Here is a 27,073-nt window from a genome sequence, read left to right as displayed (position 1 = left end):
GCACTAAGTAATTAAACAATAGCTGCAGAATAGCTGAGCACTGGCTTTGCTGCCACCTCAGGTTGTAAGGGTGAGGAAAGGACAGGGAATTGACACACTCCAATACCTCGAAGACTGTGGGCAACGCCAGTTATCTTTGTCGTGGGTTTATTCTATCTCTTTATGTTGCTTCTGAATTTAAATCCTTCTCCAAGAGAGTTCACAGGTGTGGTGGTTGGGAATTTCAGCTGGGCTCCACGTCCGTATTTGCCTTTGCTAGCCGTGCGGTCTTGATCAAGTCATTTAGCTTCTCCGGGCCTCTTGTTTCCTGACTTGTAAAAGAGACAGCTGGGACAATGTTCTTTGAAGTTCAGGTGCTGGTGACTAGCGTTTGACGTAAAGTACCAAACACCTGGAGGAGGATCTGGCCGCTTTAAAGTTCTGCAAAGGAAAGGTTTTTTCCATTGTAGCAACTGGCTACTTTCTTCCTACCTGAGTCTCATTCTCCGCCCTTCCCCCCTCCGCCCCGTTGTCATAGAAATGCGGGACGCCCCAGCTGGCTGATTGCCCCGCTGCTAGACTCTTGGCGGGACACGTGACGACGCACGCGCGTTCTCGGCGGCGGGGGCGCCGCGGTGCCTGCCGGGACTGAGCTCCTAGTAGCCTGATCAGGAAGTGGCGGGCGGAGCCCCCGGCCGAATCGCACCGCCTCAGCCGCCGCCGCTACCGCCGCCGCCAGTGCGGGGACCCCGACCTGGCGGGGCTGCGCTGGGCGTGCGTGCGGGCAGGCGGGGGCGCTGACGAGGAGCAGGAAGCGGTGGCCACGCGGGCGTGGGCGGCTGGTCGAGGTGGAGGCGCTGGGAGGCGGCGGTCGGTCGCGTGGGGCGGCCCTCCTTGCTCAGGTAGGGGCTGCGGCCGCCGGGTGAGGGGAGCGGAGCCCCGGCCTGTTGTTCCTCGGGACCGCCTCCTCCCGAGGGCCGAGCTTGTCTTCCAGCTCTCGGGAAGCTGGGGCTGCGGTTCCCTGCGCGAAACACTAAACACCCTAACAACTTCTTCGGAGCATTGTCTTTTAGGCCGGAGGTCCATTGAGCAAACTTTTGGGTTGGAAAGAGGGGAAATTCGCAGAGAGCTGATTGTGTCTCTTCCTAGCCCCCGACTTTACATCAGCAGTAGGCGAGCGAAACGTGTGTGGAGTTTAGGGAACCACGGTGTCCAACTAACTAAAGGCTTTGATTTAGATGCACCTTTACGGGCTATTTTTTTAAGCTGTCCTTTGGAGCCTGGGTTTGTAATGATCCCTAAACTTTAGTTATTAGAGTCGTTTTGGCTGCAAAGTCTAGAGGCATGCTCCAGATCCAAACACTACGGTACCTTTTCGTCCATCTCTCCATTCCTGTGATTTAAGAGGTAAGCAGTCCGTTTCTTACCTTGCTGGCTGTTCTTGGCTGTGTTCTTAGGTGCCAGTGGCAGCTCGAGGCTTACGCAGGGAAAGAGGCGAAAGAGAGGAAAAGTAGAAAGGTTGAAAAAAGTCGTATGGTAGAGTGGAAAGAACGTGTGCTTTGGAGCCAGAAGATTTTGATTTAATTTTTGGCTTCTCAGTGACCATCCGTGAAGGAACACGTGTAACTCCCTGAGTTGTGATGTTTTGTTTTTGTTTTTTTAAATGGAAAATGGGCATGGTAATGTATCCTGTCTACTACACAGGTCAGTTTATGTAAAACTCTACGGATTTTTTGAGTAGTCTGAAAAAAAGGAGGAAAAGTTAGGCGGAGCATGCGATGGTGGGAGAGACAGACAGACGTTAAGCCTTCTGCTCGAGGTGCCGTTGAACATTACCCAGAGCACACAGGTCGCCTTTGTTTTAGAGTTCTTGACCACTGAGTATTTCAGGTCTGGAGTAAGGAAGCATTTGATTTAGGAGGCAGGGTATTGGTGTCCTGGCCTAGGTACTTAGTAACCTTAACTGTACCTTTTCACTTCAGATTTCACATATTAAAATAAGGAATAAAACTAAAACCAATTATCTCATAGAGTTGTGAGGCTCAAGTGCTGTAAGCATTTAGGTTTTTGTAAACTAAGGCTTTTGTTTAAGTCTGTGTTAAAATCATGATTAAAAGCCTGGTTTAATTACCTGTCTTTACAAGGTGAAATAAACAGCTACACATGTTTCCTGTGTTTGTCTTGTTGCCCCACTTTATGACTTGTGATTTCTCCTCCCCCCCACACTTCCTCCCCCTCCCCAAGACTCTCCTATCTTCCTCACCCTAGCATAATCATTGTTATTTTTTTTCAGATCCATCTCAAACATACTTGTATAGCTTTATTATTTAAAAAAATTGCTTTTCACAAACATTGTCTGATTTTAAAGTTGGACTAGATATAGACTGCATTAGTAGTCATTTTGCTTATGATAAAATTGGATTTAGAGAGGTCTAGTGGATTGCCTACGGTCATGTTGCAGTTAGAGATTAGTACTGAGGGTTCCAGAAGTCAGGTCTTTGATACCAGTGCCAGTGACTCTTACTTACTCAAGTAAAGGTTACTCTGATTATTTCTTTTTCTTTTTTTCAAGATTTTATTTATTTGACAGAGACACAGCGAGAGAGGGAACACAAGCAGGGGGAGTGGGAGAGGGAGAAGCAGGCTTCCTGCTGAGCAGGGAGCCTGATGCAGGGCTCCTGGGATCATGACCTGAGCGAAGGCAGATGCTTAATGACTGAGCCACCCAGCTGCCCCTACTCTGATTATTTCTTATCAGTGCTTATATTTTTAACTTTTAGCACTCTAAGTCACATTTTATTCATTGGTTTTTAAGCAGAGTGCTCATTTCTTTAATATTCTCAAATGTAAGCTGCTTGAAGGAAAGGGTTTATCTTCTAGAACTCTTCAAAACTTGAAGTACATAAACACAAGACAAGTACACGAAGCTTAGAGTCAGAAACATAAGACATTTAATAAAGGCTTGTGAAACCTGTAACGAGGCTAAAACAATTTAAAGATATGTTTGTGTTCATTATTCATTTAACAAATATTTATTGAGCTACACTGTGCATGAAGGCTTTCACAGTTAAGATGGGGGCACCTGGGTGGCTTATATGGTTAAGTGTCTTTTGACACTTGAGCTTAGCTCAGGTCTTGATCTCAGGGTGGTGAGTTCAAGCCCCCCGTTGGGCTCCACGCTATGCATGGAACCTATAAAAACAAAGCAAAACAAAATAAAGTAAAAAAAAAAAAAAAAAAGTCTTTTTCCTCCCAGACCTTCCTTCCCTACTTGTGAAGAATGCAAAAATCATTTACATGGTCAGCTTGTTGTGCTTCCTAGACTTTCCATGGTATTCTAGGAGAGTTCAAACAAGAGAGGAAATTTTCTTCTTTTTTAACGATTTTATTCATTTGAGAGAGGGGGAGAGAGAGAGCACGCGAGTGCGTGCGAGCATGAGCAGGGGGGAGAGGCAGAGGGAGGAGAAGTGGACTCCCTGCTAGCCCAATGTGGGGGCTCATAGGGCTTGATCGCAGGACCAGGAGATCATGACCTGAGCCAAAGGCAAATGCTTAACCATCTGAGCCACCCAGGCGCCCCAGGAACTCTTTTTCTTAATTGACACACACAGAGTTACTTTAGTTTCAATATACAAAATAGTGATTTTATTTTATTTATTTATATTTATATTTATTTTTATTTTTAAGATTTTATTTACTTGAGAGAGAATGAGAGAGATAGCATGAGAGGGAAGAGGGTCAGAGGGAGAAGCAGACTTCCCGCCGAGCAGGGACCCCGATGCGGGACTCGATCCCAGGACCCTGGGACCATGACCTGAGCCGAAGGCAGTCGCTCAACCAACTGAGCCACCCAGGCGCCCTATTTTATTTATTTTTAAATAGATTTTTTTTTAATGAAAAAGCACCAGTGCAGTTTATTTTAATGCTTCTAATTCATGAGAGTCACTTCTTAATGCTACAGCAGAAGTCAGTTCGCCAATACTTAATTTGGAAAGGACAGTCAAGAAAGACTCCAATTTTCATTGGGACTACACAACTCAGCACAGTACTAGGCACCATGAATCTAGAACAAAAAGCTGAAGTATGCATGATACAAGTAGATCTTAAACTCCAGGGGATCCATGAACCTCTGAAAAGTGTATACAAAAAAGCTGTGTAGTGTGTGCGTACATTTTTCTGGGGAAAGGTCCCGTGACTTCAGTCAGCTCCTCAAGGGGCCCAAACAGTACATAGGAGAATTCTAATCTCCTCCGTATTTCCAATAAGGGAAGCTGTGGACCTCAGAAAGTTCACTTTCGCACATCTCAGAGTCCATTTTCGTGGAAAGAGGGTGGAAAAGAAAACAAATGAAAGTAGCTCGCAAGGACTAGGCAGGGAAAAACTCCAGCGTGTTATTTACTTTATAATTTTAGTAACATGTTCTGGGTTAGGGAAGGGAAATGGGGATGTAAGTGCTAAGGGAAGCTGGAAGCAAGAAGACTCCTATGAGCTTTATCAAGTCCTCACAAACACCACACACTTTAGTATGAATAAAGCAACAGCAAGAATTTAAAAGACAATGTAATGCAAGTCCAATTTTTCAGTTTCGGCATATTAACAACCTATTTTTATTTTTGAATTATCACAAACTTCAATCAGAATACTTTAAAAAATATTCTGCATACGTTTAACAAATCTGACAGAGGACAAGTACCCAGCTGACTTGCATTATACTATGAAGTTTTACCTGAACGGCTGGCCAATTAACACAGATTTAAAATCATTAAGTACAGGTAACAGTGAAAATTTCAATGCATTATTCTGCTGGCATCCTACCACTAGGCACATGTTCATGTAACACTACTAGCAATTACCCTGGAGCACAGGCAGAATGCGGATGGAGGAAGCTCCCTATCAAGCAAGTTTAAGGGATTAAATGTCATTGTCCTCGTCGTCCCTACTGAGGACAAAGCTGCTGCCTGTGGAGAGGGGCCCTTCGTCTTTCACATTCCCCATGCCCCTCACTGTCCCTCTCTCGTCAGAGTCGTCAAACAGCTTCTCACTGGAATCCTCGTCGTCGAACAGCTTCCCGTTGGAATCATCCTCTTTGAACATCTTTTCGTCCACATCTTCATCTTCCTTTACCTCTACTCCTTCTTCCTCGTCCTCTTTGTCATCCGAGTCTTCGAACATCTTGTCAGCGTCTTTGAGCCTCTTTTCATCTGCGTAGTCTTCGTCCTCTTTGTCGTCTGACTCGTCATCAAACACCTTTTTGTATGTGTCTTCCCCTTCCTTGTCATCGGACTCTTCGTCAGACTCTCTCTCGGAGACTTCCTCCTCAAACACTCTTTCGGAGCTGCTATCTCCAAATTCCGATTTGTCAGAGTCATTGTCTTCGAACTTCCTACCGAGAATGTTTTCACCAAACTCCCTGTTGGAGCCGTCCTCGTCAAAATCCTTCTCGAGGCTGTTCTCTTCAGATTCTTTCTCGGAGCCGTCTTCAAACTGCTTTTCAGAGCAGTCTTCTTTGGATTCCCTTTCCGAGTTGTCTTCATCAGACTCCTTTTGGGGGCTCTCATCCTCTTCATACTCCTTGCTGGGGCCGTCTTGGTCAGATTCCTTTTCAAGGCCATTCTCTTCATAATCATTTTTGAGCCTCTTCTTTTTGGATTCCCGTTCGGGGCCATTCTCTTTAGACTCTGTTTTAGGACTACCCTCTTCGAACTCTTTCTCAGGACTGCCTTCTCCGGACTCTCTCTCAGGGTAGTCCTCTTCACGCTCTCTTTTGGGGCAGCCTTCTTCAGATTCTTTCTGGGGCCAGCCTTCTTCAGCCTCTTTTTCGGGGCCGCTCTCTCTGGCATCTTTTTCAGAAGCATCTCCTTCAAATTCTCCCCCATCTTTGGTTTTTTCAAACTTCTTTGCATCGATAGGTTCTTTGAATGCCATTTCATTTGTGGCTTCTTGTGCATTCATTTTAGATGTGCTAGGGTGCTCTGAAAAATGCCTTACTCTAGAAGGCCCTGCCCTTTCCAAAGCACAAATGGAATTCGAATGCCGGAGGCCTCTGTTGGCCTCGGGAGCATTGAGGAAAGCCTCCCATCCTCTCAGCCTTTCCTCCCTTTCTCTTGTGGTCTCTTCCACCTGATAATCTGTAGTTCCATCCCACGCCTGGGCAGTGATTTGACGGCCACCAAACCACCTTCCATTGAGAGTCTGAATACAATAATCAGCTTCCTCTGGATCTCTGAAGGACACAGAGGCCACACCATCTGGGTGTCTATCAAAGAGAAGGAGCTTCCTAATTTGTCCAAACTTTGAACACTCTACTCGAAGGTCTTCTCTGATTTCATTCAGCACCAGTGGGTCATCCTCAAAATCCATCGGATGGAACATATTTTTGATGATGACAACTCGCTCGTGCCGCATCCAGGATGGGCCGGCTCGTCTCTCAGGTCTCCAGTCCAACTGCTTCTGTTGCAGAGACAGCTTTTTCTTGTAGTCTTTGCACTTCTTCTTCTTCTTTGAGGCATCATATTCCCCCTTCAGTTGAAACTTTGCCACTTCAACATGTAATTTGTAGCCTCTAATTTCATCTTCATCCAAAAGTTTTAATGCGAGATCCACAGATTCCCTCTTCAAATAACAGCAAAGACCATCTCCTTTAAGATTTCCTTGATTATCTTTGTAAAGTTTGACCTTAAATTCTTCCGTTTGAGGATCTCTCATAATAATGCCAAACTTGGACATGAGCTGTATAAATTCATCCACTGTAATGTCTGGAGGCAAACCAGACACATACACATTTGTATTTCTGTCTTCTTCAACGTGAAACCATCCTGATTCGGCCTTTCTCTTTTCTCCCCTCTTTTTGGGATCACTGGGTTCAGGGGTTTTTCTTTGCGGAGGTTCTTCTGCAGTCTTAGCACTGACTTCTTGTACATTTGCAGTAGAGCTAGATGCCCCATCATTAGAAAAGCCATAATTGGCCTGATACGTAGCAATGAAATCTTCAGTGATCTTAGGGAACCAAGCCTTCTTGTCCAGGTCCCACTCGTACGGGGTGTCAGCCGGCTGCTGCCCGAAAGAATCGGGCTCTCCACTGGGATCCTTCTGGGTGTCGCCGTCCTTGGCGTCGCCGTACAATTCTTGCATTCGCAACTGCTCATCAAACTCGTCGTTCCCTTCCAAGTTGTTGCCGCTCATGTTGTCGACTTAGGCAAGGGACAGGGTCCGCGCGAGCAAATAGCAAAGAGGCCGAAATGCAGCCAGAGGCTACAGAAAAAGGGCGGCCAGCCGCACTCGGCCCACGCCCCGCCGTCCCCCGGCACGACTCCCCGCCGCGCCCCAGCAGCCCCCGGGAGGTCGGGGCGGCCCTGCGCGAGCGCCGCCTCCCCCCACCGCGCTCCGCCCCCCCCCACCGCCCGCCTTCCTGCCGCGCGTGTGTGCGCGTGCGCGCGCACGCGCTTAAATAGATTTTTTTTTTGTCAGCAGAGAGACTACGGGGGGGGGGGAGGGGCAGAGGGAGAAGCAGGCTCCCAAGGAGCAAGGAGCCCGAAGCGGGACTCCGTCCCAGGACGCTGGGATTATTACCTGAGCCGAAGGCAGCCCCTTAACAACTGAGCCACCCAGGTGACCCCCAAATAGTGATTTTAACAACTCTATACTTTATGCTATGCTTACCAGAAGTATAGCTACCATTTGTCACCATAGAATGCTATTACGATACCATTGACTATATTCCCTGTGCTAAACCTTTTTTTTTTTTAAATATTTTATTTATAACAGAAAGAGAGAGACACAGCGAGAGAGGGAACACAGGCAGGGGGAGTGGGAGAGGGAGAAGCAGGCTTCCTGCCGAGTAGGGAGCCTGATGTGGGGCTCGATCCCAGGACCCTGGGATCACTACCTGAGCCGAAGGCAGACGCTCAACCGACTGAGCCATCCAGGTGCCCCATTGCTAAATCTTTCATCCCCATGAGGTTTTCATTCCTTACCTGGAGGCCTGTCCTGCTCCCTTTCACCCATTTCTCCCATCCCATATCCTCCTCTCCTCTGGCAACCATCAGTTTAGTCTGTGCTTATGGGTCTCAAGAGAGGAACTTTTTTTATTTTAAATTTTAATCCCAGTGTAGTTAACATACAGCACAATATTAGTTTCAGGTGTACAATATAGTGACTTACCAGTTCCATATATTACTCATTGCTCATCATGATAAGTGTACTCTTAATCCCCATCACCTATTTCACCCATCCCTCCCACCCACCTCCCCTCTGGTAACCATCAGTTTGTTCTCTATAGCTAAGAGTCTGTTTTTTGGTTTATCTTTTTTTCCCTCAGCTTTATTTTGTTTCTTAAATTCCACATGTGAGTGAAATTATATGGCATTTGTTTTTCTCTGACTGGCTTATTTTGCTTAGCATTATACTCTCTAGATCCAGCCATGTTACTGGAAATGGCAAGATTTCATTCTTTTTTATGGCTGAATAATATTCCATTATGTGTGTGTATGTATGTGTTGTTTATCCATTCATCTATCGATGGACACTTGGGCTGCTTCCATAATTTGACTATTGTAAATAATGCTGCAATAAACATGGGGGTGAATATATCTTTTTGAATTAAAGTTTTTGTATTCTTTGGGTGAATACCCAGTATTGTGATTATTAGATTGTAAAAGAAGAGAAGAACATTTTAAAATACTGGTTGAAGGGCACTTGGGTGGCTCAGTAGGTTAAGTGTCTGACTCTTGATCTCAGCTCAGGTCTCTATCATCGTTCTGAGTTCAAGCCCCTACTTAAATAAAATTACTTGTTAAATGATCTGTGGCTTCCCTGGTTGTACTGAAGTTGCTTAGAACTGTGGAGTTTTATTTTGTATTTTTTTAAAGATTTTATTTGAGAGGGAGAGAGTACAAGTGGGGGGGGTGGAGCAGCAGAGGAAGAGGGAGAAGCAGACTCCCCGCTGAGCAGGGAGCCCAATGTGGGACTCGATCCCAGGACCCTGGGATCATGACCTGAGCCGAAGACAGATGCTTAACGACTGAGCCACCCAGGGGCCCCTATTTCTAAAAATTTTAATCCAGCCTTTTTATCACTTAATGATAGAGTTCACCAGTTTAAAATTTTTTTTTTTTAAGATTTTATTTATTTATTTGACAGAGATGACAGCGAGAGCAGGAACACAAGCAGGGGGTGTGGGAGAGGGAGAAGCAGGCTTCTCGCTGAGCAGGGATCCTGATGTGGGGCTCAATTCCAGGACCCCAGGATCATGACCTGAGCTGAAGGCAGACGCTTAATGACTGAACCACCCAGGCGCCCCTTATTTTTAATTTTTAAAAAAAATATTTGAGAGTGAGTGAGAGAGCACAAGCAGGGGGAGCGGTAGAGGGAGAGGGAGAAGCAGGCTTCCTGCCAAGCAAGGAGCCCAATGTGGGGCTCGATCCCAGGACCCTGGCCAGGATCATGACCCGAGCCGAAAGTGGATGCCTTACCGACTGAGCCACGCAGGTGCCCTGAGAGTTCACCAGTTTTAAAACACACCTTTTCATTTATAAGTAATTCTGATGGTTCTCTCTCTCTCTCTTTTTGCAATGAGCCTACATCTGCCTCCTAATTTCTGCCTAGTAATTCTGATGTTATTTCTAGAGCAGCATTGTCCAATAGAAATATAATGTGAGCTGCAAATGTGAGCCACACATGTAATTCAAAATTTTCTAGTAACCATGTATATTTTTTTAAAGATTTTATTTATTCATTTGAGACACAGACATAGAAAGCATGAGCAGGGAGAGAGGCAGAGGGGGAAGCAGGCTCCTCACTGAGCCAGGAGCCCGATGTGCGGCTCAATCCCATGACCCCGGGATCATGACCTGAGCCGAAGGCAGATGCTTAACCATCTGAGCCACCCAGGCACCCCTAGTAACCATATTTTTTTAAAAACTAGAAAAAAATTAGAGTGAATTAATTTTTAAAATGTTTTAATTTTGAAATTGTATTTTTAATTTTTCATTATTGAAATATAATTGACAGGGGTGCCTGGGTGGCTCAGTTGGTTAAGCATCTGACTTTTGATCTCACCTCAGGTCTTGATCTCAGGGCCATGGGTTCAAGCTCTGTGTTGGTCTCCATGCTGGGTGTGGAGCCTACATTTAAAAAAAGGAGAAAGAGGGCGCCTGGGTGGCTCAGTTGGTTAAACAACTGCCTTTGGCTCAGGTCATGATCCCGGGGTCCCGGGATCGAGTCCCACATCAGGCTCCCTGCTCAGCAGGGAGTCTGCTTCTCCCTCTGACCCTACCCCCTCTTGGGTTCTCTTTCTCACTCTCTCAAATAAATAAAAATAAGTAAAGAAAAAAAATGAGGAAGAAAAGTATAATTGACATACAATGTTATAGTAGTTTTAGGTGTACAGCATATTGATTCAACGAATATATACTTAGTGCTCCCCATATGTATAGTCCTCATTTGTCACCATGCAACATACAAAAAATAATATAAAATTATTATTGACTATATTCTGTAATGCTGTACTCTTCATCTCCATGACTTACGTGTTTTGTAACTGGAAGTTTATACCTCTTAATCCCCTTTACCTATTTTTCCCATCTCCCCACCAACCTCCGCTTTGGCAACTAACAGTGTGTTCTCTGTATTTAAGAATCTGTTAGTTTGTTTTGTTTTTTTAGATTATATATATAAATGATATCCTATAATATTTGTCTCTTTCTGCTTATTTCACTTAGCATAATACCCTGTAGGTTTACCAGTATTGTGTCAAATGGCAAGATCTCTTTTTTTTTTTATGGCTAATATTCCATTGTGTGTGTGTGTATCACATTTTCATTATCTGTTGATAGACACTTGGGTTGCTTCCATATCTTGTAAATAATGCTGCAGTAAACAGGGCTGCATATATCTCTTTGAATTAGTGTTTTTGTTTTCTTTGGGTAAATGCCAGTAGTGGAATTATTGGATCATGTGGTATTTCTGTTTTTAATTTTTTTTTTTTGGAACCTCCATACTGTTTTCACAGTGGCTGCACCAGTTTGCATTACCACCAAGAGTGCATGAGGGTTGCCTTTTCTCCACATCCTTGTCGACACTTGTTATTTCTTGTCTTTTTGACACCAGCCATCCTGACTAATGTGAGGTGATATCTTATTGTGGTTTTGATTTGCATTTCCCTGATGATTAGTAATGTTAAGCATCTTTTCATGTATCTGTTGGCCATTTATATGTCTTTGGAAAAATATCTATTCAGGTCCTCTACCCATTTTTTAATCTGAGTGGTTGTGTTTTTTTGGTGTTAAATTATATAAGTTCTTTATATATTTTGTATATTAACCCCTTATCAGGTATATCATTTACAAATATTTTCTAACATTTAGTAGGTTTTCTTTTTGTTTTGTTGATGGTTTCCTTTGCTGTGTGCACAAGCTTTTTAGTTTAATGAAGTCCCAATGGGGACTTTTGTTTCCCTTGCCCAAGGAGACATATCTAAAAAATGTTGCTGAGGCCAATGTCCAAGAGGTTACTGTCTGTGTTTTCTTTTAGGAGTTTTAAGGTTTCAGGTCTCATATTTGGTCTTGAATCCATTTTGAGTTTATATTTGTGTGTGGTGTAAGAAAGCGGTACAGTTTCATTTGTTTTTTGCATGTAGCTGTCCAGTTTTCCCAACACCATTTGTTGAAGAGACTGTCTTTTCCCCCATTGTATGTTTTTGCCTCCTTTGTCGTGGATTCATTGACCAGGTGTGGGTTTATTTCTGGGCTCTCTGTTCTGTTGATCTATGTGTCTCTATACTGTTTGGTTACTATAGCTTTGTAGTATATCTTGAAATCTGGGATAGTGATACCTCCAGCTTTGTGCTGCTTTTTCAAGATTATTTTGGCTATTCAGGGTCTTTTGTGGTTTCATACAAATTTTAGGATTTTTTTTTTTTTTAAGATTTTATTTATTTGACAGAGAGACACAGCCAGAGAGGGAACACAAGCAGGGGGAGTGGGAGAGGGAGAAGCAGGCCTCCTGCGGAGCAGGGAGCCGGATGCAGGGCTCCATCCCAGGACCCTGGGATCATGACCTGAGCCGAAGGCAGACACTTAACAACTGAGCCACCCAGCTGCCCCCCAGATTTTAGGATTATATGTTCTAGTTCTGTGAAAAATGCTTTGGTATTTTGATTGAGATTGCACTGAATCTGAAGATTGCTTCGAGAAGTAAGGACATTTGAATGATATCCTTTTAATCCATGAGCATGGAGTATCTTTCCATTTGTTTGTGTCCTCTTCAATTTCTTTCATCAGTGTCTTACAGTTTTTAGAGTATAGGTCTTTGACCACCTTGCTTAAATTTATTCCCAGGTATTTTATTCTTTCTGGTGCAATTGTAAATGGGATTTTTTTCTTAATTTCTCTTCCTGCTACTTTGTTATTAATGTATAGGAACAGAACAGATTCCTGTATATTAATTTTGTATCCTGCAGTTCGCTGAATTCACTTATTAATTTTTTTGGTTGAGTCTTTAAGGTTTTCTGTATGTAGCATCATGTCTTCTGCAAATAGTGACAGTTTCACATGTTCATTACAAGTTTGGATGCTTATTTTTTTAATAATCTTTTTTAAAGATTTTAAAAATATTTGAGAGAGTGTGTGCATGATCGGGGATGAGGGGCAGAGGGAGATGGACAAACAGACTCCCTGCTAACTGGGGAGCCCAATGTGGGGCTCAATCCCATGACCCTGAGATCATGACCTGAGCCAAAGTCAGACACTTAACCCCAGGCACCCCACAAGTTTGGATGCTTTTTTATTTTTCTTATCTGATTGCTGCATCTAGTACTTCCACTACTGTGTTGAATAAAAGTGGGGAGAGTGGATATCTTTGTCTTATTTCTGATCTTAGAGGAAAAGCTTTCACATTTTAACCATTGGGTATGATGTTAGCTTTGAGTTTTTCATATTTGGTCTTTATTATGTTGAGGTATGTTCCCTCTAAACCCACTTTGGAGAGCTTTTGTTCTGAACGGATTTTTATTTTGTCACATGCTTTTTCTGTATTTATTAAGATGATCATATTGTTGATTAATATTTAACCTAGTGTATACAAAATATTATCAACATGTAATCAATCTAAAATATCTCATCAGGAATTCTAAAAATTCTTTGTACTATGTCTTTTAAATCTGGTGTGTATTTTACACTTTAAGTACAACTAAACTCTGGCCCCATTTCAGGTGTTCCATAGGCACATGTGACCAGTGGCTGTCATATTGGACAGTGCAGTTCTAGAGCTTTAAGGAATAATTCTGTTTCTCTTTACTAATGCCTAGCACAGTGCCTGGCACACAATAGGTACTAATTAAAGATTTTTAAGTGAATGACTAAGTGAATAAATACAAGTGGTGAGAGCTAATGAAGGTAATTTTTTTGGAAGTAATTCTTGGGACCTAGGGATTTGGCCTATAGGTTTGAATGATTAGAATCTGTATTAAAAATACTTATATCTTTGCAGAATTATGGATCCAAGCCTGTTGAGAGAACGGGAGCTGTTCAAAAAACGAGCTCTCTCCACTCCTGTAGTAGAAAAGCGTTCAGTATCTTCTGAATCATCATCATCATCATCAAAGAAGAAGAAAGCAAAGCTAGAACATGGAGGATCATCAGGCTCTAAACAAAATTCTGGTTAGTAAAATTGACTTTAGAACTGTTCAGTTTTATTTTTAAGGAAACCATTTAATCATGGCAAGCTCATTTTTTAGTTCAACGTTTGTATTTATTAGATACTTTGTTAAGTATAAGGGAATGTAATAAGAATATATCATTCTTAAGATGTAATAGTCTTGTGTTATAGTTAGAATTTAGGTTATCTTTTTAGAAAACAACTTTGTTGAAGTTTAATTTATATACCATATATTTCACTCATTTTAAGTGTACAATTCAAAGATTTTTAGTAAATTTACGAAATTGTGCACCTGTTAATGTAATTGAATTTTAGAACCTTTCCATCATCCCCAAAAGATCCTTTGTGCCCATTTACAGTCACTTTTTGTTCCCACCCCAGCCCCAGATAACCAGTAGTCTACTTTCTATCTCTATTTGCTTTTTCTGGACATTTCATATAAATGGAATTGTACAATATGTAGTCTTTAGTGTGTGGCTTCTTTTACGTTGCATTTATTGAGATGATCTTTTTGTTGTTTATGCTATTAACATGGTATATTACATTGGTGGATTGTTCAGATGTTAAACCAACCCTTGCATTCTTGGAATAGATCCTACTTGGTTGTGGTGTATAATTCTTTTTGTTATGGGATTCAGTTTGCTGCTATTTTGTCCAGGATTCATCTGTGTGTAGCATGCCTCAGTACTTCATTCTGCTTTATTGCTGAACAGTAATCCAGTGTATGCGTATATTACAACTTGTTTATCCATTCATCAGTTAATGGATCCTGGGATCATGACCTGAGCTGAAAGCAGATGCTTAACCAGCTGAGTGACCCAGGTGCCCCGGAAATACAGTAGTTTTTGTACATTGAACTTGTATTCTGCAACCTTGTTGAACTTGTTTATTCTTTCTAGGTTTTGTGTGTGTGTGTGTGTGTGTGTGTGTGTGTGTGTGTGTGTGTGTGTGTGTGAATTCCATAGGATTTCTTTTTACATACAAGATTATGTCATATGTGAATAAGGACAGATTTACTTTGTCCTTTCCAATGTGAATGCCCTTCCTTCTTTCCTTCCTTCCCTCCTTTCCGCCCTGGACTGGCTAATAGAATATTGAATTACAGGTGGTGAGAGTGAACATCTTTGCCTTGTTCCTGATCTTAGGGGAAAGGCATTCAATCTTCCACCTTTATGTATGATCTTAGCTGCATGGATTTCGTTATCAGGGTGAAGTTGCCCTCTACTTCTAGTTTGTTGAGAGTTTTTAATCTTAAATGGGTATTGGATGTTGTCAAATGCTTTTTCTGCATCTTGTGAGAAGATCGTGTTCTTGTTCTTTATTAATACTACATTAATTGATTTTTTTTCAGATGTTAAACCAATCTGGCGTTCTTAGAATAAATTCTACTTGGTCATGATGTATAATCTTTCTTTATTTGTTGTGGAATTTCAGATTGCTGGTATTTTGTACAGGAGTTTTGTGTTTGTATTCACGAGGGTATGGTTTGTAGTTTTCTTGTGATGTCTGTCAGGGTATTTCTGGCCTCATAAAATGATTGGTGAAGTGTTCTCTTTCCACTGTTTTCTGGAAGAGTTTGTGAAGGTTTGATATGATTTTCCCTTTAAATATTTGGTAGAGTTCACTAGTGAAGCCATTTGGGCGTGAGCTTCCCTTTGTGGGAAGCCCGTGTAGAAATTCTTCTTACAGATCTATTCAGATTATTTGTTATCTTCTTGAGTTAATTTTGGTGCTTTGTATCTTTTTAGGAGTTTGTCCGTTCCATTATCTACACTGTCTAAAGTTTTTCAAAGTATTTCCTTGGAATCCTTTGATTTCTGTAAGGTCCGTGGTGATAACCCTCCCTCTGTCATTTCTGATTTTAGGAATTTGTGTTTTATTTTGTTGATCTTTTCAAAAAATCAACTTTTGGTTTCATTTATTTTTCTCTTGTATTTTTCTGTTATTTATTTCTACTTCACCATTTTATTTCTTCTACTTATTTTGGGTTTAGTTTAGTCTTAGACTATTTTTAAACAACAAGGTCAGTCCAGTGTAATTGACAACAAATTATTTACCTACCTAAAAATGTAGCAATAGTAATCTTCATGGACATCATTTTGTTAGATGTTTTGCAAGCTGTTTTACTAACTGATGTTAAAGCAGAAGTAATGTTTTTATCAAGTAGGCTATCGGTCTTATTAGCACATACATTAAGTTGATTTTGTCTCATTCCAGTGAAGGGTACATTGAATTAATTCATAGCACACTTTTTTTTGTTTTTGTTTTTTTTTTTAAAGATTTATTTGACAAAGACAGCGAGAGAGGGAACACAAGCAGGGGGAGTGGGAGAGGCAGAAGCAGGCTTCCCGCAGAGCAGGGAGCCTGGTGCAGGGCTCCATCCCAGGACCCTGGGATCATGACCTGAGCCGAAGGCAGACGCTTAATGACTGAGTCACCCAGGCGCCCCAAAAGTACACTGTTTTAAACATTAGCACAGACCCACTCTTAGACCTAGTCTCTAAGGTCTATGATATGCTTAAGACTATCTTTGCTCCTGCTAAATAACAAGATTCAACCAAGTAATCGAAGATCTAATTGGCTTTATGAAATGATTTATGAATCAGGCAGCATCCCATCTAGCAAGTAGAGAGGCATTCCAAGGAGTTGTACAAAATGGAAGATGTTTATAGAAGGAGGGTAGAGGCAGGAAAGTTATCAGCAAAAGAAAAGGACTGTTCTAGGCCAGCTCCTTTCTAGTGGGAAAAGCCAGGGGTCTTATGCAGATGACCTCATTCCTCTTCCTTTGGGGGATAGAGAAGGGTCCATATGGCATACTCATTGGCATTGATTGAAGAATTCCTAACAGACCAGTTAAGACTACATTTCTGAGGGAGTTTGAAACTGTGGTTAGATTATGTATTAAACATGCCAGTTTTGGAACTTGGTCAAAGTGACACTAATTTGGGTCTATGGGTTTCTTTTTTTCTTTTCTTTTTTTTTTTAAAGATTTTATTTATTTATTTGACAGAGATACAGCGAGAGAGGGAACACAAGCAGGGGGAGTGGGAGAGGGAGAAGCAGGCTTCTTGGTGAGCAGTGAGACCCGCATGCGGGGCTCGATCCCAGGATCCTGGGACCATGACCTGAGCTGAAGGCAGACGCTTAACGACTAAGCCATCCAGGTGCCCCTCTTTTTTTTTTTTTTTTTAAATAGTACAAAATCTCAGTGGCTTAAAAACAACAAAGATTTGTTGTTTCTCTTTCATACCACATGTTTATCATTTTTTGACAAGGGTCTTAGCTCCTTAGAGTCACTCAAAGGACCCAGGCTGATAGAGTAGCTGATATTTCAGATGTTGTTGGTCTCAATGCCAGAGGGAGAAAGAACTCTCGAATATCTTGTCTGGCAGTTAAAATCCTCTTGTGTGGCGGTGAGACATTACTTTCTCTTACAACTCATTGTCTAGAGCTAGTCACAGGGCTGTACCCAGACACAAGGGGTTCCAAGCTGGGTGTAAACACTGAAGACAACCGTACCACCCTAGATTGGGTCACCATCAGTGGATTGTCTGATTAGGTGCTTACAAGGTTTCCTGGCTTAAATTCTTTATGTCTACTCTCTGTATAGCAGTCAGTGATTTTTCTAACGTGTCACTATTTTTAGGCTGATCATCGTTGCTTTTCAGATGAAGCCCATCTTTTCCTGCTGTCTGCATGCCCTACCTGATCTAGTCTCCATTACCCTTTATACCCATATCTCACTGTTTTTCTTATACTTTGTCCTAGTGATACTGTCCTGTAGCTCCTTTAACATGCTTTACTCCCTTTTGCCTCTTGACCTTTGCCCACATTATGTCCTCTTCCTGGAATGTTCTTTCTTAGCTCCTTCCCTCTTTCCTTTGGCTAACTCCTATTCCTCATTTTGGTTGCAGCTTAAAAGTCTTATTATTTCTACTTTCCTATTTGAATTCAGTGCTTAGCCTTTGATTCCCATAGCACTCATTATTTCTGACAAAGCTATTGTGTGTCATTGTAATTGCATGATTACTTGTTTGTCATTGTAACCTAATCTCTCACACATAGAGGCACTCAATACATGTTTGTTGAATGGTTAAATAAATTACAGCATAAAGTAGGGAAAAGTTAGTCGTGTCCGTTATCAAAAAATTTAGTAATTAAACGATCTGTATGCTTCCCATTTATGGCAAGGACTCCAGAGCTTACCGTTTATGAAAATGTGGTTTTAACTGCTCAGAATATCTCCTGGTTGCCAAAGTATTTTGTATACCAGGTTTCACAAGTCCTTTGAAAGTTGGGTTACATTATTTGTGTTTATTTCTAATGTTAGAAAAAACATTTTGTGGAAAAGTGATTCCAAACTGACAGAGTTCTCTAAATTGAAAATGACAGATATGTATTTTTATTTTTAAGATTTATTTGAGAGAAAGACAGGGAGAGCTGGGGGAGGGGCAGAGGGAGAGAATCTTTTAAGCAGACTCCCCGCTGAGCCCCTGTGGGGTCCATCCCACAAGCCAGGAGATCATGACCTGGGCAGAAACTGAGGATTTGGATGCCCAACTGACTGAGCCACCCATGTGCCCCTAGATATGTATTTTTCATTTCATATATTAAATATTTTCGTTGTGCCTTAATTTTCAGTAGCTTTTTTAAGAGGCAATAAAATACATCTTTATTCAAAATACATCTGTTCTTCAGATAATACCATATTAAACTTTCTGCAATCCATGATTTATCGATAACACAGCTGTGAGTAATGGCAGAGGACCGGTTGAAGTATGGTCTCAATTTCCCCTCGTATTAAACCAGACAGAAGACTTTGTACTTGGACTTTTTCTGAACTGTGACTGACATTCTCTCACCTACGGTGAATAAAAAAGAGGCAGAGAGCCATGAGAGACTATGGACCTTGAGAAATAAACTGAGGGTTCTGGGGAGGGGGGATGGCTTAGCCTGGTGATGGGTGTTAAAGAGGACACGTTCTGCATGGAGCACTGGGTGTTATACGCAAACAATGAATCATGGAACACTACATCAAAAACCAGTGATGTAATGTATGGTGAGTAACATAACAAAATAAAATTTAAAAAAAAGTAACTTCTTAATAAGCAAAGTTGATATATCATATTTAAAGGCTGTTATTTCCATTTTTTTGTTGTTATTTTGAGTAATGTTTTTAGAAATCTCTTTGTATCTTGAGTTTTTTTCTTTTGAATTGATTTCTCAGGGTAAATTTCCAGGAATGATATTTCTGGTTAAGGGCAGTTGTGGTGGTTAAGAGCATGCTTAGGTTTGCTCATGGGTGGTAGCAAAATAGCATTAGGGTTATAAAATATAATATCTGTACAACCCTTGTAATTCCAAGAAATAAAACTGCAGTATTTCTTGACAGGTGTTATGTGTTCCTGTCTTTCGCCTTTTTTTTTTTTTTAGGTAGTCTTTTCAGCATTGTGTGTCTTAGCCCTTGAGAATATGAATATGAGCAGCAAAATGAAAGAAAAAGCTCAGCAAATACAATTAAGGGGGTATACTAGTAAGTTTTAGTTGAAAATAGCCTGGTCCTTCTTACACCATGTGTTTCTTATTAAACAGTTTTATGAAAATTTTATGCAAGTATACTTGTGATCTTTCTGTTTTGAGACTTTTTTCCACACTAATCCCTACATAAAACTTAAGTCTTTAAAAAATGTTTAAGTTGTCCTCAGTAACCTAGAATGTACTTCTTTTTAATAAGTAGGGATTTTATGTGTGAGTAAAATTATTTACTTTGGATTTAGGTAAGCATTTTAGATAGCATTTTTATTACCAAAACACATGGAGGGTAGTTTGTTAGTCTACATCGTTCGTTTAGGTCAGAGTTATTTGATCTTGCTTATGTTTTCTGGCTTACCTTTTGTTGTTTAATATTGAAATCTAGGAATCTTTTATCCAGTTTTTGAATTGTCATTTTAAGTAGATTGGTAACTTACATTTGTGAAGTTTTACTGTACATTTAATGAAAGGGATACACACACAAAAAGTGCATATTTGACTTGTTTTTCCCTTCTTTTAGAAATCTTTTAATCATTCAGAGTCAATTTTCATAATAACAGTTGGCCTCAGAAAATTATCCTTTTTTTCTTAGTAGTTGAAGGCTGTTTTCAGAGATTTTTGTTCGTTTTAGGTAGAGTGCTAGACCACTTCAATTTCACGTTTTCTGATGTTGTCCATCATGCTTCTAAGAGGGTTAGGTTCACTTTTCACGTCTTTCACAGTTTTGTTTTTTACACAGCAGCAACAGTCAAGCACTTCATACAGGAAAGCCAACACCACTAAAGATGCCACTGTAAATATAAATAAAAGCAGAATGACAAAGCAGGCAGTGTTCCAGTTATCATGAAAAGGGTAAATTTTTTGAACTTGAAAACCAAGGTACTGATAAACAGATGTAGTGGTTTCATTCCAGAGGCTGGAGCTCAGGGAGGCCATTCTTAGGGATTCTACTTCTTGTATTGTTCTTTTGAATCTGTAAAAAGGTAAAAAGTGAATATATGTAATGAAATTGTAAAGATTTGTCAATTCAAGTTTTAGTACTAACTTTAGTAAATTTTTATAGGTAACATGAGTCATCTTATTTTCTGCCAGAATTAATGCCCAAATTATATTTTTGAATTTTTTCTGTATTTTATGGCCGTGTATTCTATGAACTGTACTATATGTTTTTTATGTGTATCATTTGCTAGACAAATATATAGGTTTAAGATTTCTGTACAGAAGTTAATTGATAGTAGAAATGGAAAAAGAGAAGCTGAATTGGTTTAAAATTTGACTAAAGCTGTGGTCAGTGATCTATTAACTACAAAAAATTTTAGCATTTTAAGGTGGTGGTCTTCAGACTGCCTCCCGAAAACTTTTCTCATTACCTTTGTGGATCCTTCTCACCTTGTTGGCTCAGTGTATTTCTATTTCCAGTCCTTTAAACTTCGAGGACAGGTGACCTGAATCAGGAAATAGTGGCTCAGTGAAAAATGTTAAAGAAAAGCTAAAAAACGACAATTTTCAGAATAAGGATAATAAAATTTTAGGTTCAAGTTGCCTATGAAGATACCTTAATCTTAGGATTTCTTTCTGTTATGTATATGATAGTATTAACTGTTTCATATAGCTGAATGATCTATGGACATGAATATTTTATTTTATTTATTTATTTAAAGATTTTATTTATTCATTTGACAGAGAGAGACACAGCGAGAGAGGGAACACCAGCAGGGGGAGTGGGAGAGGGAGAAGCAGGCTTCCCGCAGAGCAGGGAGCCTGATGCGGGGCTCGATCCCAGGACCCTGGGATCATGACCTGAGCCAAAGGCAGACGCTTAACGACTGAACCACCCAGGCGCCCCTGGACATGAATATTTTAAACAATCAGCATCCCAGATATATTGATTATTAAATTATTATTCCATTTCACAAAATTAACCAGTGAATTAAAGTTTTAGTATTCTTGCATTAAATTTTGCTCTTGTTGACCTGATACTTGTTCGACCTAAAGTGGGACCATAAGGATTGAAGAATTTATTACCTTGATCTTTCAGAAGTATCCTTTAAACTTATTTTAAGAAATTATAGAATGCTTTTATACTAAGAAAATTTTGGAAATAAAAAATTCCACTTCGTTAATTCAATGACTGTTGTCAGTTTGCTTTATTTTATTCAAGAAATGACTTAGTTTGCATGATTTTTCTTTACTACATAGTTTAAGTAGGTTTTCATTCATTCTTGTAAAGAAATGTTTATTGATTACCTACTGTGTACCAAATAGTTTTCTAAATGCTGGAGATACTTGTGTGTGTGTGTATGTTTTAATTAAAGAAAACTTCAAGGTAGTTGAAGAGTATGAGTATAATGAGGGGCACCTGGGTGGCTCAGTCAGTTGGGCACCCGACTCTTGGTTTCGAGTGGGGAGACTGAGCCCCACGTGGAGACCTTCACTGGGCGGGGAGCGTGCTTGAGGTTCTTTCCCTCTCTGTCTCCCTCTGATCCTCTGCCTGCTCGCACATGCATACTCTTGCTCTCTCTAGAATGGGGCGCCTGGGTGGCAATAGTTGGTTAAGCATCTGACTCTTGGTTTTGGCTCAGGCTGTGATCTCAGGGTTGTGAGATCAAGCCCCGCATTGGGCTTAGTGCTCAGCTCGCAGAGTCTGCTTAGGATTCTCTCTCCCTCTCCCTCTGCTCCTCCAGCTCGTGCACTCTCTCTCCCCCCACCCCTATAGTAAATAAATAAATCTTTACAGTGTATGTTAATTGAATTTAAATTAAAAATTAAACCCAAATAAACATTGAGATGAGAAGGCCTGAATGGAAGCCAAATCAAACCATTACAAATAAAAGAAGTAAATAAATCTTTTTTTTTTTTAAGATTTTATTTATTTATTTGAGAGAGAGCACGAACTGGAGGAGAGGCAGGGGGAGAGAGACAAGCAAGCTCCCCTTGAGCAGGGAGCTCAATGCGGGGCTCGATCCCAGGACCCTGGGACTATGACCTGAGCCAAAGGTAGACGCCTGACTGAGCCACCCAGTTGCTCCATAAATAAATAAATCTTTAAAAAAGAAGAGTATGATGAACCCCTGTATGCTCATAATATAGCTTCAATTATCAATTCATCTATACCCATTTGCTTCCACCCATAGATTATGTTGAAGCAAATTGTAGACATCACTTCATCTAGACATATTCAGTGTATATCTCTTAAAAGGTGAGGATTCTGGGTTTTTTTGTTTGTTTTGTTTTTAAAGAATTTATTTGACAGAGAGACACAGCGAGAGAGGGAACAAAAGCAGGGGGAGAGAGAGAGGGGGAAGCAGGCTTCCCATGGAGCAGGGAGCCCGATGCAGGGCTCGATCCCAGGACCCTGGGATCATGACCTGAGCCGAAGGCAGACGCTTAACAACTGAGCCACCCAGGCGCCCTTAAGTCACTTTTTCATCTTTTTTGGTGTGAAAATGATAATGTGGTTATGTTTAAAAACAGAATCCTTGGGGTGCCTGGGTGGCTCAGTCGTTAAGCGTCTGCCTTTGGCTCAGGTCATGATCCCAGGGTCCTGGGATCGAGTCCTGCATCGGGCTCCCTGCTCCGCGGGGAGCCTGCTTCTCCCTTTCCCACTCCCCCTGCTTGTGTTCCTGCTCTCGCTCTCTGTCAAATAAAATCTTTAAAAAATAAAAAAAAGTGACTTAAACCAGAGCCATAACAGTATAATTCCTTCAATTTCTTTGTTTTCTTTAGAAATCTAATTTTAAAACTTTGACATTGATAAGTTAATATTTTCTAAGGTTTTTGTTTTCTATGTTTTTATTTATTTTTAAGTAAACTCTATGCCCAACATGGGGCTTGACTCACAATCCTGAGATCAGGGGTCACATGCTGTACTGACTTCGCCACCCAGGCACTCCAAAGGTTTTTGTTTTCTATCTTAAATCATATTTGCTTGGCAAGTAACTTCACCTCTCTGGATGGACTTGGTTTCTTCTTTTGTGTATTTTGAAGGTTAAATTGATGATCTGAGGCCAGAAGTAAAGGCTTAAATTCATTTGTTCCTTTTGGATTTAAGAATACTTCAGTTTCATGGTTTCTGGTGATCTTTCATCTTGAAACGAGGGACAACAGGCTAATGGACAGTAATTGAATCAATTGCCTTTATTCTGGTACTTAACAAAAATACATTGTCTGGAACACTGGTATGTGAGGAACTTCCCAGTATATTACAGTATTTTCAAACTGTCTGGGGACACACCCTTTTAGAGTTACCCTCTTTTTTTTTTTTTAAGATTTTTATTTATTTGAGAGAGAGAGAGCACATGAGAGGAGGGAGGGTCAGAGGGAGAAGCAGACTCCCCACTGAGCAGAGAGCCCGATGCGGGACTCGATCCTGGACTCCAGGATCATGACCTGAGCCGAAGGCAGCTGCCTAACCAACTGAGCCACCCAGGCGCCCTAGAGTTACCCTCTTTTATCCCTTAAGTTTTTTCCTTCTTAGTGCATTCTTATAGAAAGTGGAGCTGCTACATTGCACACCTCCAGGGAACACCATTCATATTGCATTGTAGGGTGCTGCTCACATAGAATATACTATAAGTGGTGCACCTTGGAGTCTAATGTGAATATCCCGATAGGTCACTCCTCCAACTTCTGCAGTGTCGCTGCTTCTGATTCTAATCACCGTGCACACAAATAGTCAAGTAACCCATAGAAACTGACTCAAATGGAGAGAACGTTAGTCCTTTTTGACCTAGCCTAGAGTAGTGACAGGTGTGTACACACATACAAATGCCTAAAAAATGTTTAGCTTTGGAACTCCTTTAAAATATTTAGTGTGACTACAATGTGATATTCCTGGGAGGGGTAGCACACATTGTTAGTTATTTTTACTTCAGTGTGAATGAGTTTCAGGTCCTTTTGAAAAACAGAGCATATAGAAGAGGAGAGGAAGAATAGTTCTTGAGGAAAGAGAGAACAGTGCCATTTATTCTATGGGTAGATAAAGAGCAGGGGAAGAATCACTGGAGAGTCTATCTAATAATTTTACCTGGGCTAACCTAGGACCTCTCCAGCACTGATGCAAATATTCCTTAGACTTTCTGTTAAGGCCTTTCAGGTTGATTCCTTTGTTTTATTAAGTAATCTCTACACCCAATATAGGGCTTGAACTCACAAGCCTGAGATCAAGAATCACATACTCTTTTGACTGAGCCAGCCAGGCGTCCCAGGTTGATTCCTTTTTAAAATCTGGGAATTTCTTTACACATTATGTCCCTTAAATTAGTTTAATGTAGCAGTGTCTGGGTGGCTCAGTGGGTTGAGCATCCGACTCTTGGGTTTGGCTCAGGTCATGATTTCCAGTTGTGAGGTTGAGCCCTGGGTGGAGCTCTGCGCTCAGTGGGAAGTCTGCTTGGGAGTCTCTCTCTCTCTCAAATAAATAAATCTTTAAAAAATTAGTTTAATGTACCTTATTAATTAACTTAATGTTAAGATTTCATTATTGATTTCAGAAACTTTATAGTAATTTTTATATTATAATAATTTTTATTATTATTATTTTTTTAAATATTTTATTTTAATTGACAGAACACGAGAGAGAGAACACAAGCAGGGGGAGTGGGAGAGGGAGAAGCAAGCTTCCCGCCAAGCAGGGAGCCCTATGCGGGGCTCGATCCCCAGGACCCTGGGATCATGACCTGAGCCGAAGGCAGACACTTAATGACTGAGCCACCCAGGTGCCCCACATTATAATAATTTTAAATAAAAACTAAAAGCTTCACTAATAATCCTGTCTCCCTAACATGTCAGACTTTTGTTTCTTCTAGAAATTGGCTGTATAAATCTATAACTTATGAAATTATGCTGAAGTTACTACTTTGTATTTTAACTCTTTTTGAGTAGGGATTTCTTATTTGTATTGACTTTAAAAAAAGTGAGGAGAAGTTGTAGAGACTAATGTAAATTTCTATTTCAAAATGAAATTTTAGAATTACTGGAAAGTTGGTTTAAGGAACTTTATATTCTATTTAATTTTGAGGTACAAGTGAACTGCTTAAAATTTTAACTTTATATTCTGTTTCTTAAAGAAGATTTATTTGTGAGAGAGCACGTGTGTGCAAGTATCAGATACGGGAGGTACAGAGGGAGAGGGAGAAAGAATCCCAAGCAGACTCCTCACCGACCATGGAGCCATCCTGGGGCTCGATCCCATGACCCAGAGATTACCACCTGAGCTGAAACCAGGAGCTGCTGGTCAACCCACTGAGCCACCTAGGTGTCCCAATATTCTATTTATATTTGAGGTACAAGTGAACTGTTTAAAATTTTTTCAAGGAGTGCCTGGGTGGCTTGGCAGGGGGGCCTGCTTCTCCCTCTCCCCCTCCCCCTGCTTGTGTTCCCTCTCTCGCTCTCTGTCAAATAAATAAAATCTTTAAAAATAAAAGAAAAAAATTTTTTCAAGCCCTTTTGTGCACTCCCCAAAATGGAGGGAAGGGAGAAGGTGGGGCAGGCAGGCAGACACAAACTAAATTCAGTTATTTGAGGTTAACTTGTACCCATCAATGACCTATTCTTCTGGTTAAAATTAATATATTCATACAATTGATTATTGTGTGTGAATGAGGTAACTGTGTGGTGATACTGAAGGATTTTTAGGGTCTGTTAAGTGAAAAGACCAAGATGCAGGACAGTATGTATGGGAAAGGGGGAAATAATATGCATTTTTATTTGCTTGTATCTGCACAAAAGTTTTGGAAGGAGTTATATAAGAAATTAATAACAAATGATTACTTGTGTGGTTGGTTGGAGAGTAGAGCTGGGAAATAGGGATCTTTGTGAGATTTCTCAAGGTATATCTTGTTATGTTTTAGTTTTTGAACCATTTGAATATAGTACGTATCTAAAACCCAAACTAATATATTTTATTTTTTTTTTAAGATTTTATTTATTTATTTGACAGAGAGAGAGAGAGCGGGAGTAGGAACACAAGCAGGGGGAGTGGGAGAGGGAGAAGCAGGCCTCCTGCCGGGCAGGGAGCCTGATGTGGGGCTCGATTCCAGGACCCTGGGATCATGACCCGAGCCGAAGACAGACACCCAACGACTGAGCCACCCAGGCGTCCCCCAAACTAATATATTTTAAAAGTATTTCTTGGCCTTTGGTTTTATATCTTTTGTTACATTGTGTTATATATCTTATTTGTTTTATATCTATTTGATACATTTATTGGGTTTTCTGGATTACTTCTAAAAAATTAAAACTAGAATCAGTAAACACTGTCATTTTGAGTAAAGTGTCTAAGCGGTTTAAGGAAGAGTACACACGTGTTGTAAATGATGACAGTTTATGTTGTAAATGATGACAGTTTGCCTCTTATGTGAGTGTATTGATAACTGATGAGCAACTCAAAACATTCAATCTTTAGTTAGCTTCTGGGCATATCTGAAAAAAGTAAACCGTGAAATACGGAGTCATTTTGTACCTTAAATTTAATGTGGTTTATTCTTTTTACATATAGCAGAGCTCTAGCAATTTTTTGTGCTAAATTTAGGGTAAAATCTGAAACTTACTTTAATGGAGTAGATATAATTAGACATGCAAAAAGATGGTATTAATAGGATTTTCTCATTCTAAGACTATTTTTGAAATTAAAATACAAATTTATATAAAATACCTGCTATATACATGCTTTATAAAAAACAAGACTAAATGGTAAAAATCGTTTGTGTACTTTTTTTTTGGATCCCCACCTCTTTAATATTTCATTACAGAAGTGGGGAGTGTTAAAGTAAATACCGTATATTTTTTTTAGGTTTATTTTTGGTATAGTCTCTTCACCTATTTTTCCTCCCATTTCAGAAGGCCCTAGTGAAATATTTATGGGGATAGGACTTCAAACTGTTCTGGAACCTTGAATTGTCAGATGAGAATA

At 40.5% G+C, this 27,073-nt stretch overlaps 2 protein-coding genes and 1 pseudogene across 2 annotated transcripts in view; 1 reads left to right on the top strand and 2 right to left on the bottom strand.

The window, feature by feature from the left end:
• Positions 1–666: 666 nt before the first annotated feature.
• GTF2E2 (general transcription factor IIE subunit 2) overlaps positions 667–27,073 on the top strand; it is a 68,866-nt gene continuing 42,459 nt past the window's right edge. Inside the window, exons 1-2 of the mRNA XM_028087586.2 lie at positions 667–881; positions 13,465–13,634. Of these exons, the coding sequence (XP_027943387.1) occupies positions 13,469–13,634 (166 nt within the window). The 5' untranslated portion in view covers positions 667–881; positions 13,465–13,468. The remainder of the gene's footprint in view (positions 882–13,464; positions 13,635–27,073) is intronic.
• Positions 4,639–7,213, bottom strand: LOC114196794 (17S U2 SnRNP complex component HTATSF1 pseudogene; annotated as a pseudogene).
• On the bottom strand, positions 19,791–20,121 carry SMIM18 (small integral membrane protein 18). The gene has a single exon (XM_028087588.2). It carries the CDS (start codon positions 20,098–20,100, stop codon positions 19,804–19,806), a length of 297 nt encoding a protein of 98 aa, XP_027943389.1. The 5' UTR covers positions 20,101–20,121; the 3' UTR covers positions 19,791–19,803.

The sequence above is a fragment of the Eumetopias jubatus genome, unplaced genomic scaffold (assembly GCF_037043125.1).
Source record: "Eumetopias jubatus isolate StellerSeaLion01/CBP00866 unplaced genomic scaffold, mEumJub1_p1.0 scaffold_2, whole genome shotgun sequence".
In the NCBI taxonomy this organism is placed as follows: domain Eukaryota; kingdom Metazoa; phylum Chordata; class Mammalia; order Carnivora; family Otariidae; genus Eumetopias; species Eumetopias jubatus.
The sequence above is the reverse complement of the archived record's forward strand: the minus strand, read 5'-3'. Positions and strand labels throughout refer to the sequence as shown.

Excerpts from the sequence above, each read along its gene's own strand:
- SMIM18 (XM_028087588.2), bottom strand. The coding sequence starts at position 20,100 with ATGGCCTCCCTGAGCTCCAGCCTCTGGAATGAAACCACTACATCTGTT.